The sequence below is a fragment of the Neovison vison genome, chromosome 1 (genome assembly GCF_020171115.1).
Source record: "Neovison vison isolate M4711 chromosome 1, ASM_NN_V1, whole genome shotgun sequence".
Lineage (NCBI taxonomy): Eukaryota > Metazoa > Chordata > Mammalia > Carnivora > Mustelidae > Neogale > Neogale vison.
This window is the reverse complement of record NC_058091.1, coordinates 70,138,640-70,152,250: the sequence shown is the minus strand read 5'-3', so window position 1 is coordinate 70,152,250 and position 13,611 is coordinate 70,138,640. Positions and strand designations below refer to the sequence as shown.

Below are 13,611 nucleotides of genomic sequence, written 5' to 3'. Positions count from 1 at the left end.
CACCCCCAGCAGTGACAACACCCCTTTTAGGCCTACGGGTGTTATCAAATCCGATTCATGAAACCCAACTCAAATTTTTTAAAAAAATTTTAAACTAGAAACAGGATACTGACTTGTGGGAATTATGAGAAATCTTAAAGAATATCTAAGTAAAGGCATAGATCTTTTTAAAGATTTAACTTTCTCCTCTTCTTTTACAAAATTAATTGAACTCACAAAGAGAGAAACCTGAGAAACTGCAGTCTTCACAAAACAATTTCAAACAAAATTAAGAAAACCTCCATTAGTGTTTTCTGATTTTCTGTTTATTAGTTTATCTTACATAGCTTCGCACAGATCTGTGCTAGGTCCTATATACAGCAGGTGCTCAATAAATACAGGCTGGAGAGCACTTGAATTTAAGTAGCCAGAAAATCCAAAGACACGTCTACCTATCCTTTTACCAGAATTCCCGTTCTCAGAATAGAATTGAAGAACAGCTTTTGAGTTGTCTTATGCCAGGATTTTAGAGAAGGGAAGTTGGGCTACAAGTTCTAGAACTTCTAACACAGTGAGAACTACTGCTGAATATTTCAGTCTTAATTTAATAACAATCCCAATGCTACAAAAAGCCCTTATAAAATGAGATTGTTGGTTTTATATTTTCCTCCAGTTATGAAAGCGGGCTCTCATTTATATAGACTGGGATATGTAACCAGTTAAATATCTAAGTCCAGGTGAGGAGAGTTCTACACAATCATATTTCTTTAGTCTAATTTTTTTTTTATTTTTAAAGATTTTACTTATTTACTTGACAGAGAGACACAGCAAAAGAGGGAAAACAAGCAGTGGGGGATGGGAGAGGGAGAAGCAGGCTTCCCTCTGAGCAGGGAGCCCAATGTTGGGCTTGATCCCAGAACTCTGGGATCATGACCTGAGCAAAAGGCAGACGCTTAACGACTGAGCCACCCAGGTGCCCCTAGTCTAATTTGTTTATAAGGTAACAGACGGTTTGTTGCCATTTAAATATGTATCAGATCATCCACTTATGCATTTTGTAAAAGATATTTCAAAAATATAAATCCAAGAAATACAAGGCAAGTATTTTAAAGGCATATATCTATGTATATGTATATGTATACATATATATGTATATGTATATCTATGTATATGTAAGATTAGGAAAGTCATTAACTAGAGGATTTTTATTTTATTTCAACTTGAGATAAAATACTTCTTTACCCAAATGTCACTGGTGACCACATACACAAAATATTAACTTACAGATTAATTTTCTGACAACAAAAAAATCCTTAATTAAGTTGCAATTAAATAGAAGCAAATATCAAAACAAAAACGGACTGACAGACATTTATTTAGCTTTTTCTAAAAGAATATTTTTGGCAGCTTAAGTCAATGGTAATGCCAATAAATTTCCTACCAAAATACAGGCCAAGCAACAAAGTGTTTCAGGATCACTGAACAATTGTTTCCTTTTGACATTACTTTTCTTTACCGAAGGAGAACGTATCTTCATAAAAACAACATCAAAATCACTATAAGACCTCTACCATTTCACTTTCGGGAAATAATAATCATTCTAGAGTTCTAATGGTCCTGAGCAAGGCAATCTAAGGTGACATCACAAAAGAAATCAACTTTTACATATTTTACTGCTTAAGAAGCACAGTAACATTTTAATTTTACAAAAATCCTCCCATTATAAATCAAGTATTATTGTTTCAGATACTATTATCTCAACATTATATTATCATAATGTTTATTATTAATTACCTATGGAAAGTAAAGAAACGTTTCAAGAAAATCGCACATTTCAGTTACTAAAGCCAATCAGACATTTAAACAATAAAGTTCTCTATGAAGTGACAAATGACACAGATTGACTTACTCTGGATCTATAGTGCCAAGTTGAAGGGACAGTTTTAACACCAGGCTATAGGGGCCTGTGTTAATCTTGTTTATACACTGCCACCACCACCAAAAGCCAGGGGGCGGGGAGGAGAGAAGGAAGCACAGCAGAGCGGGTATGCAGTGGGCACTGTGAGCCCCAGGGCCTGGCTCTAAATTCCATCTCCACCCGTGACTGTCTACGGGACCATGGGCACATTTTCTGACTTCTCTGTGTCGCAGACTTTCCAAATGTAAAGTGAAGATGACAACGGTGTTGTGAAGATTAAAAGAACCGGTCCAGGCACAGCACTTAGAAGGGTGACAGGCCCTATCAAACACTCAAAGAAGAATAACCTCTGTATTATTATGTTCTTGTTCCACTAATATGAGTTTGGCTGAGTGGCTACCGATCAACAGAAAGATCTCTGTCTTTAATGACTTTAATCTGAAGGCCATTTTAATTGTCTGAAGAAATCATTTGCATCTTTCATGATAAAAACAGCCCAAAATCCAGATCTGATTCAAAGCAGTCTGCAGACGAATTATGAATGCCCTGCTTTAGAAATACCGTCTCCTATCCTAAGAAAAGTTGCACAAGGTTTAAAGATCTAAAAATCCTTTTGTTAACCATTGTCTCAAAAGTCTGCAGAAGCAAACTGGTCTACTTTTAAATTGGAGTCATAGTGTGTCAGCAAACATGGAGAAGCCTAGAGCTTTAAAGGGCTAACAGACATTTCGGAAACACTTGCTACAGAATTACCAGAGGAAGGACCGCACAGAGGTGACCAGTACGGGCGCTGGGATCACAAAGCCAGGTCCTCCGCTCTGCGTGGGCACCTGGCCCCCGCGCCCTTTATGAGCACCCAGCTCTGAGCCCCTTGCTCAGTGGGGGTGAATGATACATGAGACGGCACAAGGTAAAGCAAGTGGTCATGTGTCTGACGACAATATCCGCTCAATGAATGTAGCACCTGTCATTTCTAAAATAATTATTGTTTCCATTATCGTTACCTGACGGAAAGCCTGCTATCTGTCCTGCCTTGACCTGTGTGTCATTGAACTCATAAACGTTATCTACTAGCTTTATCTAAGGCAGGCTCACCTTGTTCTGAGGAGAACATGGCTACCAAGAGAAATTACAAGCTTTTCAAAGATTAATAGGTTCAGTGTAACTATGTCAGATGGATTCAAGTATCTTTTATGAGTTACATTTCTCTAAAATGAATATATTAGAGCAGTCTTGAAAACAGATGTGTCAATTTAACTTGAGTCACTTGTACCAGCTAATAATTCACCTTAAAAATAGCACACTGTAGTACCAAACTAAAAATAATGATGCTGCTGACGGTGATGAGAAACATTATCATATACCAGAAATAGTTCTACATTTGTTTCGTGTGTTTTCTCACTTACTCTTTGAAGTCACCCTATAAGGTAGGTACTATTATTACCATCACACGGATGACGAGAGTGAGACCCAGGAAGGTAAAGTGACTTAGCACAGTCACATACCCAGAGTGTGGTAGGACAGGAGTAGCAAAGCAAGAGTCTGAGAAAAAAGCTTCATGACGGAGGATCGTAGCTATACAGACCACAGTAATATGAACTGAAGAAACAGGGAAAATGACAGCAAAGAAGAATAATGGAGAAATATGCCCTTGAAGACAAGCACAAAAGGAGATGGGACCCAAGCTAAAGATAGCTAGAGGGACTAAGGAGATCTTCTGGTTTTGTCTGTCTATTTTGGTTTTTAAAGGAGTAAGACATGGACATGTTTACTGGCCAAAGAAGAAGTCAAAGGCACTCAATGGAGAGTACATAATGCACAAAGCATGATCTTATATGAGGCATAAAATGAAGGATCAAGACTCCATGGGGAATTTTTTTTTTCCTTGAGACAGTATAGTGAGAAACAATGAACAGAAAAAGCAGGGAATGCTAATAATTATGGGCAAAAGAGGGAAAACAGGGTATGTGAACAAGAATGCTCACGACCACAGCTTTTATAATCTGTGACCCACGCAATGAGGGCATCTGAGCAGAGAAGTCAAACTCCTAGGGACTCAGGAAGACCACGAATATTGTGATGGGAAAGGAAGGAAAAGGTCTGGCTCCCTGGCAGCTCTGAGGATCCAGCTGACATGGGAAATAAGCTACAGCACTATGCGGAGTTATGCGATTCTTTCTCACAAGGAACGAGCATGTGTACCAGGATAGTTGCTGCTGAAGGCGGCGTCTGTAAGAACAGATACAGAAGCGGTAAGGTCGAGACTGACCCAGGACCAGTCATGGGGCAGGCTGATGTGCACAATGGGCACGTGGTTAGAACATCCTGGCAGAGCAGCAAAGGGACAGACCCCCAGCATTTGGGCTGATTGGGGAAAGAAGTTAAATGGGAGGGAACTGGTAAGGACAGTGAAATGAAGCCTATGATGACTGATGGTGGCAAGAGGGATGGCAGCCAGGCCCGGAGAGTATGGTGACAGGAAGAAAGGTAGCTGTAGTCCGCCGAGTTTGGGACCACCATAGACATGGATCAGCTCTGAGTGAGGACAAGGCATGGCCAAGGAGATGCGGCACTGAGGTAAGATAGGGCGTGTCTGCCTCTGTCCTTCTCTTCATAACCACCTCTTAATACGCACAGGGTACCAATAGCTGTTCTAATGAATTTTAAGCTGTTGCATTCAAATTACCTGTAAAAGGTATGATGTTCCACGCACACTTTCCATAGTCTTTTTGCTGCCCGATGGTTTGGCAGTTTGAATCCAATGGTGCTCTCAAATTGTTCGAGCTAGAATAAATCAATACACTAAATCACTATAGTTCTTAGAACTTGATGAGAAGCTACTGAAAAACATGGACTCAGATGTTTCTGTGAGAAGTTAGTTCTCGAAAAAAGGTGACATTCGTATACGTAGTATAATTACACAAAATGAATTTTTCATTGACTGCATGTTATAATAATACTATGACTGCATGTATAATAATACTAATATATTATTATACTATTATACTAATAATACTAGTATAATAATACTAGTTTCTGTGAAAAGCAAGTAAAACTATGGACTTGAACCCTTGTCTACTATAACCCGTTCTACCACCTTCCTACTCATCTCTATCACTTAGATGTTTCAACAACAAAATAATGTCCTCCCCCCACTATGTGGCAGGCACTTACTACTTTTCCTTTTTACTAAAAGGTATGGGTGGCTCTTGGTTTTTTGTTTCATTTTGTTTTTAGCAACATGAAACTTCATGTGGCTTATCATTAAGAACTTATCATTAAGTTCTCTGGCCTTTTTTTGCCACAAAAGAATAAAGAATAGTTCATTTTGTTAAAAGTCAGTGGGGAAAAATTCAGTTATCCCATGGCCATGAAGAACAGGGACCAGAGCTGTTTCGTTATGCCCAAGCACACATGACATTGCTTACCTCTGCCGGCCTAACTTTAATGTAGAAGTTACTGCGCTTATAGGAAATTTTCAAGATTTTCGGCCAAGCAAAACGATTGATTCTCAGTCTGTCTTTGTAAATGAGGAGCCCGTTAGCGCACACACCCAGCTTGATGTCCACGCCTTCCGAGTCCTGCCAAGCATAAGCCATCATTGACCGTGGTTAGAGTTGTCAGAGTTACAAAGGACAGGAATCCCATTATCTGCGCCCCTACCCCCAACCCTTAAACCATGACCAGGAATGCCAATTTTACAGGTTGGTATTAAAATCTCAGTGACAGTCCACGAGTTAAGAGAACATCTTAAATTTATTATCTTCTGGGACCAACTCTGATTGGTCAAAGAGGTACAGCCACCTGACCACAGGATATGATAATTTCCAAAAGGCGCAACTTCTATGTTTCCCAGTCATCCTGGAAGAGCTAATGGGGAAGAAGGGAAACAGAACTCAATGCAGACATTCTGAAAAGACGGGCTTTTCCTGGAGGCTATTTCAGCCCTGGGGGATGGTCTGTTGGCCCACCCTCCGGTGCAGTTGGCAATTTTACTTCAGGCAAATTTATTTCAGATGGACTATGCTAGCTGATAGCTGTTCAATTTATGCCTCTATTCAGAAAAACACCAATCCCTCACAGAAAATTTCCCTTGGACACTGACTGTGGAAATCTATGAATTCTTCGGAGCCGCTCTTCCATAACTCAGAGGGCTGACCTCCAGTCCACATTACAGCATTGCTTTGGCTGGCATATTCTAAGTCTAATATTCAATCAAAGCGTAACATTTCGACAGCCCTGTTACTTAATCATCTAAAACAAATCAGGTTACTTTTTTAAAAACAGAAGGATAGTACTAAGTAACCAATGCCAATTGCTTTTTCTGCTACCATACCTGAATACTTCATATATACACATAAAATTACATTGGACAATCCAAGCAAGTCTAAAAAATCTAATCTATAAGGTGCTTTATTCACCCAAATCTGGCAGCCCCAGTTCTCTCTAGGAACAGAGAAAAAAGCTGGGATGAATCAGGCACAGGTGCCCAAGCAACTTGGCACTAGCCACAAATGATGTGTTTGCCAAAAACATCACCGGCCATGGCCACAGGGAGCAGGCTGGAAGACTACTCAAGACAGCATGTTCTCACCACAAGTAAGAAGGCAACAGTGACTAGAAACATTGAACAAAGTCATCTCCAGTCTGAGCAATCTTCAGACAGGACACTGAAGCTATTTTATCTTCCTTAAGAATAAACACAATCTGGAACCAAGTAAGTTGGTTCATTTTCCATTGTTCTGCATACTGCTTCAGAATTATATTTGTGTGAATAGGAATTAGAGATAAAGAGTAACAAGTGAAAGGGAAAAAAGCATGCCTAGTCCTCCACATGTGACTTCTGCCAATCATCAGCAACAAAGTCAGAAAAATAAACAAAAAAGGAGCACCATGTTTGCCTTGCTCACTCCTTCTCAGGAAGCTGCGACCTATGCATATCAGCAGGATCCCAGGCCTTCTGACTTCTGAAAGTTCTTGCAGATGAGACAGAGGAGAGGGGGCGAGAGGGGAGGGAGGTCAGGGACACGTCCCTGCGACAACTACAGCTCCTCTGAAGACCGCCCTCTCCACACACACATCTCTCCTTCTCAACTTTGGCAACACTCTCTGCCCTCACCCCTTCAAAGGAATTGGGAAGGCTGCTGGTTTGCGCTCAGAAGTATTCCTGTCTCGTGGTCTCCCTGTACCTGGGTGTCAAGAGTCCTTCCATTCAATGCTCTTTGGCCTGTCCCAATAGGAGTATGCCATTAAGAATTCTTAATAAAAAAGTTTTTTTTATTTAAATATAATTGAGATAATGAAAGATGAAGGCACAAACTTCAAACTCCACCAAAAATTATTTTATATTGCTACAGACCTTCTTTTCAACATGCTACAAAAGTATCCTCATCAAATATTATGAGTCTATCAGATGACAAACAGAATGAGTAAATGTTACTCTGAATTTATTTAAAAAGCAATCTGTCCTAATCCCCACAGCAAGAATGGAAATTATACTGAAAGACAGCCCACTACAACTTTTTTTTTACTTTTGTAAGATACACCTTAAAAAATAAGAATCATGGGCACCTGGGTGGCTAGCCGTTAAATGTCTGCCTTGGGCCCAGGTCGTGATCCCAGTGTCCTGAGATGGAGCCCCGCATTAGGCTCCTTGCTCGGCAGAAAGCCTGCTTCTACCTCTCCCACTCCCCCGGCTTGTGTTCCCTCTCTTGTTGTGTCTCTATCACATAAATAAATAAAAGCTTTAAAAACAACAACAACAAATAAGAATTGTTGGACTTTGTCAAGTTTTGCCATCTAAGAACTGGTTTCTAACTAGTGATCAACAAATTTAAAAATTTACACATGGCCAAAGTAATAGCATTTAAGAAGAAGAGAGATCCAAAGGCTTCTTGGTCCCAAACCTGTTCTCTCCTGCCTCCCCTGTCTGGGTCTCTTGGCTGACCCTGCCTGTCTCCATCACAGAGAAAAAGGAGCTAGAAGACACACAAGTGATAGGAAGCCCCGTTTCACTCCCTAGAATTTATCAGAAGGTATCAGGCAAATATGGGCATGCTTAACAATACGCAGCTTAAGCAAGTCGTTCTCTGCACTCTGTCTTATGCAGTTGAAAAATTAAAAAACAAAACAAAACACTCAAATCTTAAATGTGGTGGTATACATGGAAGTACTTTTAAGAAAATGGGGTGCCTGGGTGGCTCAGTGGGTTAAAGCCTCTGCCTTCAGCTCAGGTCATGATCCCAGGGTCCTGGGATCGAGCCCCACATTGGGCTCTCTGCTCAGTGGGGAGCCTGCTTCCTCCTCTCTCTCTGTCTGCCTCTCTGCCTACTTGTGATCTCTGTCAAATAAATAAATAAAAATTAAAAAAAAAAAAAGAATTAAAGACATCTAGCACCTAGCAGTTAAATATGATGATCCCAGAGACTACTTAGTGACATGGAAAAATCTTAACAGAGCAAGCAAAAAACAACCAATAAAAGTAAACCCCTCATAAAATGATACCTGTAGTGCGATCCTATCAAAAAAAAAAATGCCTCAGAGGTCAAGTGCTCCGAGTTTCTTTTTAAAGAACACAAGAAAATGTATCAAAATAATAATAGTGCTTATTTCTGCATAGAGACTTCAGTGTTTTTCCCCCCCTTGTTTGCTTCTGTTTTCTGTAATTTACACGTATTACTTTTATAACCAAGAAAAACAGTTAAAGAATAAAGGAAGACACTGAGGTAAAAAGCACTTTGCAAATATGAAGTACTAACAACACAAGAGTGGGAATGATTAATCCGAGGCCTCAGGAGGGAGGAGATCTTTGGGTGGGAGGCTTTCCAAGAGATTTCTCCAATCACACACTTGGAGATTCCTTGGCTACAGGGAGGGATTGGCAGGGTCTTTTAAAACCAGGCAACCATGGGTTCCTTCCACAAGCTGACTTTGGACACATTTTTCAAAACCAAATCCACCTTCTGCCTGACCTCCAGCTCTCTTCCTGGGCCGTCCCCACCCTGTGATCATCCAGACTGGGGTCATGAAGTATGTGATGCTTATTAGTGGCATCTTCGCAACCCAGTCCCCTTCTCCTATCAGCTAGGCCACCATTCCATCCTCTTCCCACCTCTCAAGTTAGGCTGCAGGTGCTGCCTCCCCAGGACCCTAGGCCAGTCTCCTCCATTTTACAAACCTGCAGAGAAGAGCCCGACCCTCAGGCTCCTTCATAAGCCCAAGTTCCATCCATACTGCTTTTGCCTTTTTGTGGTTGCCAGAAACTGCTCTTCTCTCCCACGACAGAAGTGGGAAGGGAGCTGGGAGAGAGGCACCACTGGACACAAAAGCTGGGATGCAGAATAAGCCATGACAAGGGGTAAAGATGGCTGACAGGGGAGTCGTAGAATAAGTACGTATAAGAGGGAATTCACTGAGAAAAGAAGTAGGACAAGAATCAGTGGTCCTTCCCACAAGCATAAACCCCACTGTTAGTCACTAGAGAAATATTAGACACCCTTGGGTGAGGGTGAATAGCCTTTTCCTACGAGTGAGCGCAGCCCCTCTGAAACTGGAGTCCTCTCAGAACTTCTGTCAACAGACGGGACAGATGCTACTTCCCAGCATACGGACAGTACCTTGGCATTATGTAGGTCAACACCATACATGGAGAGCCTCTTTGCATTTTCTAAGAACTGAGAATCAGCTTGCGCTGGAGATAAGCCCCTGAGAATCAAAAGGAAACAGTATTATCTTATTGGCAGATGCAAAGCAAATGTGGCCAAAATGGGAAAGGAGAGGATGAGCTTGGAGAATCCCCAGGGAGAGAGCAACCCCACAAAATCAGCAGGTAAGCAGGGAGGGATAAGAAGGCTCACCTCTGAACCTCAGGCATTTTTCCTCATAAGATAAAAAGCATAAAGGTAGAGATTTTAGATTATCTCAGAAAATTGATTTCAGTTTTTACCCCAATGGAGAAATGGGTGCAACATAAGTTACCTGAGAATAAAAAAGTGATCTCATCTTTCTGAAAAAGGTAAATTCTTGTTTCCTACTCCTTCATTTTATTTCACTAGGATTGCTCATAATACAGACCACAAGTACTTGTATTTGATCTTACACCTACGGTAGTTAACACATATCACATCCTGCCCATACTAAAATTATTTCCATCCCCATCTCTATTTACAACTCCACAAATTTTCAGCTCCCACAGAGCAAAGACTCCATATTGACCATGGCATTTCAGGACCTGGTATTTCAAATCTGAATTATTCAGTAAATACCTATTGAGTAGAATTAGAATAAAGTTAATAATATAAGAAATACTGTTTTTTTTGTTTTTTTTTTTAACAGAAAAAAATCAATGAATGTGGTCTGTTTAAAAATTTCTAATTTCTGTAAGTTCCTTTCCAGGCATTTTTGTCAATTTTTTACAAAATTTCAACCCTGTTGAAATATGGGGCAAACCATAATTTTGTAGTGAGAATTTTTTAAACATGTGCTAAAAAACACATTTTCACCAAGATATAAAAGTTCTTGGAATGTAATATGGTATATTTACTATGGTATTAAGTAAGTAAGTTAAGCCTAACTGCTAAAGCAAAGGCCATCTTTTGTGGATGGAGGAAACACCCGTGTACTTCAGTTACTGCTCCTAGGTCCATGACTAGCCATATTTCTGATTCAAACCCCAAATCCTCACTATCTCTCCAGTCTTAGCAAATCGGAGAAGAAAAGCAAAAGGCAGAATACATAGTAAATGCCAAACACATATGCGGGTATGCCTGGTGTGCATGCGTATGTGCGTGTGTTGGGGGATAGGTTTGGGAGGAGACGGAAGGAGCTATCCGAGGGAGGGGTAACTTTTTCCAACAAATGAAAGCACTGAGGGCCATGAGCACTGCTCTTCACAGGAGAGTCCTGAACACAGTGAAAGGCTATCACAAGGGCCACAAGTTGTCTGGATTAGCACTAAGGGAGGCTCCAGACAGAAAAGCTGGCTAATCTTGTCAACTACGCTCAGATGTCCCGCAAGTGTGAGGAGGGAAGTGGGTTAAATCTCCCACAGCTGTTCTCTCTCCGGGAAGCAAGTCGCCAGACCTGTGGGTTTTATGCAGCTCTGCCACCTTCTCTTCCAGCTCCTTCGTCTGTGTGGGAGCAAACTGGAAGTCACTGAGATCACTACTGCCATGTTCTTCCGGATCATAGTCCCCAAGTTCAGCCTGCAATGTGTAAGATCCCAGGAGGGCGTGCGTCACGAACGAGCAAGGCAGGCGGCCGGAGGCAATGTCCTGCCGAAGCTGAAGGCACAAGAAGTATCTGTGAGGAGCAAGGGGGAGAAAGAGTGGGGAAGGACATCAGTTAGGACTGCAGCACTAAGAATGCTTGAGTTCTCCTATGCCTTTGAAACCAAATAGACAATACAGGCAACTCTCGATGCCCAGAGCCAAAACTGTCTTCTCGAACAGGAAGTCCACCCAGCTCCTTTTCTCTGAACTTGTGGCTTATTCACAGCAGGTGAGTCTAACTGGCTAAGCAACAGAAGGGGAATTCTGAGCTGCTATTGAAGACCCAGCATATTAGGATCCCAGTAAAGAGCTTTGTGACTGAAGGTAAAAATTCTAATCACGTAGACTGCTCTCCTTTGATTTAAACTGTAATCAAAATTTGCATGTCCCTCAAAAGTTGTAAAGACTAATGAAATTTTAAAAACAGCTGTTCTTGAGCATTTGTAAGAGCTAAGGTCACCCACCCTTTATCCTTCCTAACCTTTTCATACTAATTTCTTTTCCTGGAAAAGAAAGCTGGACAACGATTATAAGACAATCTTTACTTTAAAGCCCTTACTGCCCGTTTACTCCATCTAAAGTGGCAGCTAGTTCACTTTAGAACGGAAAAAACATGAGCTTCAGAAACAGGCTCAGCTGACCCTGTGCAACCTTGAGCAAGCTCATTTACTTGCCCGAGGATAATTTCCCACCTGTAAAATGAGAATTCTATCCCCCCTTTGAAGGTGAGAATAAAAATTAGATAATATAAACAAAACATACATGTTATCTAGGAATCAATACCTAACAGCCATTATAAGAATAATCTTTATAATTATAATGTAAAGTTATAAGAGTGGTTATTATTCTATGTTCCAAGAGGTTTTACTAAACAGTTAGTTATAAAACATTCCATTTTCCACTAAATGACATGCAGAACCATGTTATTTATATTCTATGAGGAACCGGGGGCAGAGCACTACCCACTCCTTTGCTGACTTTTTTTTTTTTTTTTTAAGATTTTATTTTTTATTTGACAGAGAGAGAGATCAACAAGAAGGTAGAGAGAGAGAGAGAGAGAAGGAAATAGGCTCCAGGGCAGGGAGCCCAATGCGGGACTTCATCCCAGGACTCTGGGATCATGACCTGAGCTGAAGGCAGAGGCCCTAACCCAATGAGCCACCCAGGCACCCCTTTGCTGACATTTTAAACTCGATTTCTACTCTTGAATTTAACTACTTGCTAATAAAGATTACCATAGACCCCTCCAAACTGAATGCCCCTGTCCTTGAAGGTCTTTTAGAGCATATCATTCCTATGAGTAGCCAGCTACCTTCTTTCTTTCTTTGCTGGTATGTCGGCCCAGTCTCCTCCTGCACTGTTGCATGCGTTCCAGCCCCATCGCCATTGGGTTGGACAGCACAATCTGGACCGTGCAGTCAGCCATCACCCAGTTCAGTCATACCTAGATTACCACTGAGTCCGCTGTCAGGCAGGGCAGAGACCTGGTTTGTCATCGGCCTACTGCCACAGTTAGCCATGTAATTGCCCCGCAGCGAGTGCTCAATGGTCTTCTGAGAGAGTGGAAGTCCCCTCACTGTCACTACAATCTGAAGATTTTTATGCATGGCAGGAGCTCTCTTTCTAAGGAGGATTATATTCCCTTGATCCTGAAAACACCACATGCACAACTGCATTAAATCTAGAAAACTCAAATTGTTTTTTAATTTTTATTTTATTTTTAGAAAACTCAATTTTAAACTAGGATTCCAGGGTATTCTTCGATTCTCGAAGTCTGATCAAGAACAGGGCTCGTTCTCCACATTCTATGGCACTTTGAAGACCTCACCATAAAGACTCCATCTATTTCTAAGATCTCGTTTTCTTTTTAGATCATAGTCTTGACTTTTCACACTGGTTCTTTCCTATTTTCAAAGACGATGTCGAAGGCCCAGAAACTTCCGACAACTCCAGCAGCTTCCTGAACTTCCCAGCTCTACCTTCTTCACAGAGCAGGACCCGGCAACCTTCAAACGCTATTCTGAACAGTGTTTCTCGATGCCTCAAAAGCCACCTCAGCTTCTAAATGTGCACTCAAGCCTTGGGGAAGATTCGGTCCTGACATCTGGGCTCCAGGCAGGTAGCTGGTCTCAGGCTGCCTGCCGAGGCCTTCGGTTATTTGCTCAACAAACTATCTCATTCCTCCCACCACACACACTGAGACTGTTCAAGCCCCATTTCAAAGAAAAACCCAAGCACTTACGGATGCCGTAAACTGCACTCAGCAGAGGACTGCCATCCCCCAAACAATTATGGCAAGAAGTGTATGTAAAGACAGGGAACTGGGTCACAAAACCCCCACTGCAGCGGTCAAAGGCATTCCTGTGGTGAGGCTCTGTCTCCAGAGCACATCAACCCGTCAAGCCTGATGCTCCCAAGCAGCTCACTGTGCAGTTATAAAGGCTA

The 13,611-nt window shown here is 41.5% G+C and overlaps 1 protein-coding gene across 12 annotated transcripts in view; it reads right to left on the bottom strand.

Moving 5' to 3' along the window:
* The window catches only part of EPB41L2 (erythrocyte membrane protein band 4.1 like 2), a 213,463-nt gene that overhangs the window by 47,773 nt on the left and 152,079 nt on the right, over positions 1 to 13,611 (bottom strand). For all 12 annotated transcript variants that reach the window (XR_006384594.1, XR_006384595.1, XM_044248921.1 and 9 more), the window contains exons 7-10: positions 10,979 to 11,197; positions 9,514 to 9,601; positions 5,326 to 5,478; positions 4,584 to 4,681 (exon numbers count right to left, since the gene is read on the bottom strand). Coding sequence is in view for 10 of the 12 variants with exons in the window: in XM_044248921.1 (XP_044104856.1) it covers positions 4,584 to 4,681; positions 5,326 to 5,478; positions 9,514 to 9,601; positions 10,979 to 11,197 (558 nt within the window). In the remaining 2 variants the exon portion in view is untranslated. The remainder of the gene's footprint in view (positions 1 to 4,583; positions 4,682 to 5,325; positions 5,479 to 9,513; positions 9,602 to 10,978; positions 11,198 to 13,611) is intronic.